Consider the following 3608-nt stretch of genomic DNA (forward strand, 5'->3'; position numbering starts at 1 on the left):
TCGTCCCGCTGCGGTTCCCCACCTCGAGCGACGAGGAAGAGGAAGAGGCGACGAGACAAGACGCCGATTCGGACGAAGAGGGGGATGACACGACGACGACGACGACGGCGACGACGATGACGACGACGCCGAGGACGAAAACGAGGATGACGACGACCAAGAGGAGGAAGACGAGGAGGAGACTACGCCCAGGGCGCGCGAGATCCGGCCGTCTCGCCCCTCCGCCGCGGCCGCTACAGCAAGGCCGAGTTCGAGGCCATCGCGCGCTTCATGCTCGAGAAGCGCGACGTCTGGGACAAGATGAGCGAGAGGGCGCGCTGGAAGGAGTTCGCCGCGCGTCCAGAGGTGAGCGAGCCCCGCGAACCCACCCAACGTGTCCAGAGTCGCCTCACGGACTCCGTTTCCTGTCCCAGCACGCCGGGCGTTCGCGCGAATCGTGGCGGACCGCTGCGGAGACCCACGCGTCGAGTGAGTCTGGCGTTTGTTCTCTTGCTTTCGCGGTGCTCGCCTCTGACCGTCGATCCTATCACGTCCACAGACATCAAGAAGATATACGACGAGTTGCTCGAGGAGCTGGAGGAGTCCGCCGAGTCGAATGCTGACACGCCGCCGCAGAACGACTCGGCGAAGGGTACGTCGAACGAGGAAGCCGTCGAGGAGCGCGCGCACCCCGCGAGGATGACGCCGAGCCGTCCGTGCTGACCACACTGACCCCGGACTCGGAACCGATCGTGCAGGCGAACGAGGCGGAAGCGATGTGAACCCCAACTCAGCTCTTTGTTGTACGCGCTGCGGAGCTGTGGAGTATCTTGTCGTGAGGCTGTCCGTATATGTAGGTGCTTGATGCGAGTACGTTGCTGGTACTCAATCGCCGTTATGAATTATCTTGACTCTACCATGGTCGAAGTTGCGTTTGAGGGGCGTATTTGCTACTGCCGGAACCTCTCGCTGAACCTGCGAAGTTGGCTACGCTACAGTCTTCGAGCTTCAGATTCCAAGGTGGCGTTCGCACAAGGAGTATAACTTAGGCAGACCTTCCACGCACGACTGGGACATCCGGGACATACGACCTCGTTTTGATTGACGAGCACCTTTAGGTCTGGATAAGGTGACTGCCGCGCCGACCCAGCAGATCCGCCTTCCAGGCTATATGTACTTTCGGAGGAGGCAATATCGAACCACGGCGTATACTAGGTGGTTGGCTAGCTCGAGGGTAAGCATTCGTTTGTCTGGGCCAGCCTTTACCGTTAGGTCAAACCCCTCGTCGGCCCATACTTCCTCGTCCCGATCGTCCTCCGACCGCGTGCCTCCTTCACCATCGCACCCGCCGTCTTGTTCGCTGCCCACGGTCGTGCCTCCTTCGACCGGTATCTGACACTCTCCGCCGCCAATTCGTGCTCCCTCTTCTGACTCGCGTGCTCCCCCAGGACACCCAGACCCGCGCCTGCACGCCCGTTCGACCTGCCAGCGGAGGACAAGACCCTCGATGGCGAAGAAGCGGGGGTCCGAATCGCACCGTCGCGAGGCGGACTCGCAGAAGCCTGCCGAACCTTCCTTCACGCGCAGCCCACTGGGCACATACCACGCCCACTGCCCATTCACGCTCGGCGGCTGCTCCCTGGGTGTGATTGCGGTGTGCGTTGGCATCGAATGCGTGCGCACTCGCGCGATGCCGTCTGCGCACAGGTTGCACAGTGTGATCGGCTCGTCGCCGGGCATCGGTTCGGGGCGGCGTGGCTCGTGCACCGCGGCGGCGGCGGCGTAGACAGCCACGGACTAGGGATGGTGCGTACATATATGGCACTTGCCATCGCCGGCACCTGGTCACTGGAACTGAGTAGCCTGCGACATAGAACGGAGAGGTAGTATATGGCTATTTAGAGTGGTTTCTCTGTAGGTAGTGATGTAGTACAGGCAGTCTGTGGTCCGTGGTCGAGGAGTCGGTGTAGCCCGCATGTGTATGAAATGTGGAAGCGGCGGCAAGTGTCCAACCGTCATGGATGTCCGTTATGCTGCGAGCAGACATGGCGTCGGCCTAACCAGGGAGGAAGCGGGCGAGCCAATGGGGGGCGACCGAATGGATCGCGCGTGTTACTTGCTGAACACTGGAAGATCCGGAATAAGTATAACCATGGATGATTAAATATAGAAGATTAGGGGGCACGGACATGGTACTGTGTTCGGCGATCCGCTGGTTGGCTCTGATTTGCCCGTCGCGTTCGTCGATCCGCCCTTCGAGAGCTGTGATCTGCCTGTCGCGTACAGCGATCCGCTGGTCGAGTTCGGTAACCTGCCTGTCGCGTACGGCGACCCGCTGGTCGAGGGAGGAGATTTGCGCGTCGCGTTCGGCGACCCGCTGGTTAAGGACAGACGTCTGCGCGTCGCGCTCGGTGATCCGCTGGTTGAGGGCTCGGATATGCGTGTCGCGTTCGTTGATCCGCCCTTCGAGGCCGGTGATCTGCGTCTCGCATACGGCGACCCGCTGGACGAGGCCGTTGTTCTGCACGTCACGGTCGACGATCCGCTGGTCGAGGGCTGAAATCTGCGTGTTGCGTTCGGCGATCCGCTGGTCGAGGCTGGTGATCTGCGTGTCGCGTACGGCGACCCGCTGGATGAGGCCGTTGGTCTGCACGTCGCGTTCGGTGGCCCGCCGGTTGAGCCCGGTGATCTGCGTGTCACGTTCGGCGACCTGCCGCTTGAGGAAGGTTATCTCTGTTTCGCATATACTGACCCGCTGGTTGTAGCCGGCGAGCTGCACGTCGCGTCCGCCGAGCCGCTGATTGAGCCCGGACACCTGCGCGTCGCGTTCGGCGACTTGACTGCGAAGACTGGAGACTAAAGCCTCGAGGTCCGCGATTCGCTGGTCACGGTCACGGACGGTCTCGCTCGTGAGAAGACGGGCGACTGAAGCCTCGAGTATCGCGAGTCGATCACGCAGGTCGTTGTTGTCACTCGCATCGCGAGGTGGAGTGTCCGCAGCGCGAGCCGGAACGTTGGCACTGGCTGGAGCAGAGACCGTGGAAACGGCGGGGAGGCCAAAGGTCGCAGTGGCGAATTAGAAACCCGAGGGGCCGCTCCTCAGGATAGATGCGCTTACCACTGCTCGAGGCCTCGGTGATGGCGAGCCGCTTGATAGAGAGTGTGGTGGAAGACAGAGAAAAGTGGCGACGGGGCAGCGCGATGAGGAGGAATCGACGGAGCCTCCGTCTCTCGCGCTTGCGTTCGGTACGCTTGGGCATGGCGAGGCTGAGAGAGAGCGAGCCACACTCCGCACTTGAAGTACATCCAACTTCTCATGTGATTGGCGGGCGTGCCGGCGTGGCGTGCCGGAGAATAGGGGTGGTCAAAGGCGGCCCCTCGCGAGCTTTGGGTGGGCCTGCCTCAGTCGGCAGCGTGTGTTCCGCGTCCATGCGACCAGGAACGCGCTATGTATCGCCGCACCGCGAAATAAATGTGACGCCCAGCAGTCGCACGACCACTTACGCGCTATAAAGTGTTCGAGCACGAAGAGCTTGACACAAGGCTGACGCGTTCACGATGTTTATACCACGTGACCGTGACGATCCAGTCAAGTATAACGGGAAAACATCAGCCAATTTATCGGGAGT

At 61.4% G+C, this 3608-nt stretch overlaps 2 protein-coding genes across 2 annotated transcripts; one reads left to right on the top strand and one right to left on the bottom strand.

The window, feature by feature from the left end:
• Positions 1–270: 270 nt before the first annotated feature.
• BXZ73DRAFT_112037 (uncharacterized protein) lies at positions 271–761 on the top strand (the record flags this gene model as incomplete). Its single annotated transcript, XM_048017437.1, has 4 exons — positions 271–345; positions 414–468; positions 539–651; positions 738–761. The coding sequence occupies 4 exons, from the start codon at positions 271–273 to the stop codon at positions 759–761; spliced, it is 267 nt and encodes an 88-aa protein (XP_047870397.1).
• A 1274-nt stretch (positions 762–2035) lies between these two features.
• Positions 2036–3239, bottom strand: BXZ73DRAFT_112038 (uncharacterized protein; the record flags this gene model as incomplete). The annotated part of the gene is made up of 3 exons (XM_048017438.1): positions 2036–2105; positions 2169–3003; positions 3098–3239. The coding sequence occupies 3 exons, from the start codon at positions 3237–3239 to the stop codon at positions 2036–2038; spliced, it is 1047 nt and encodes a 348-aa protein (XP_047870398.1).
• Between the last annotated feature and the right edge of the window lie 369 nt (positions 3240–3608).

The sequence above is a fragment of the Epithele typhae genome (genome assembly GCF_022376455.1).
Source record: "Epithele typhae strain CBS 203.58 chromosome Unknown BXZ73scaffold_744, whole genome shotgun sequence".
Lineage (NCBI taxonomy): Eukaryota > Fungi > Basidiomycota > Agaricomycetes > Polyporales > Epitheliaceae > Epithele > Epithele typhae.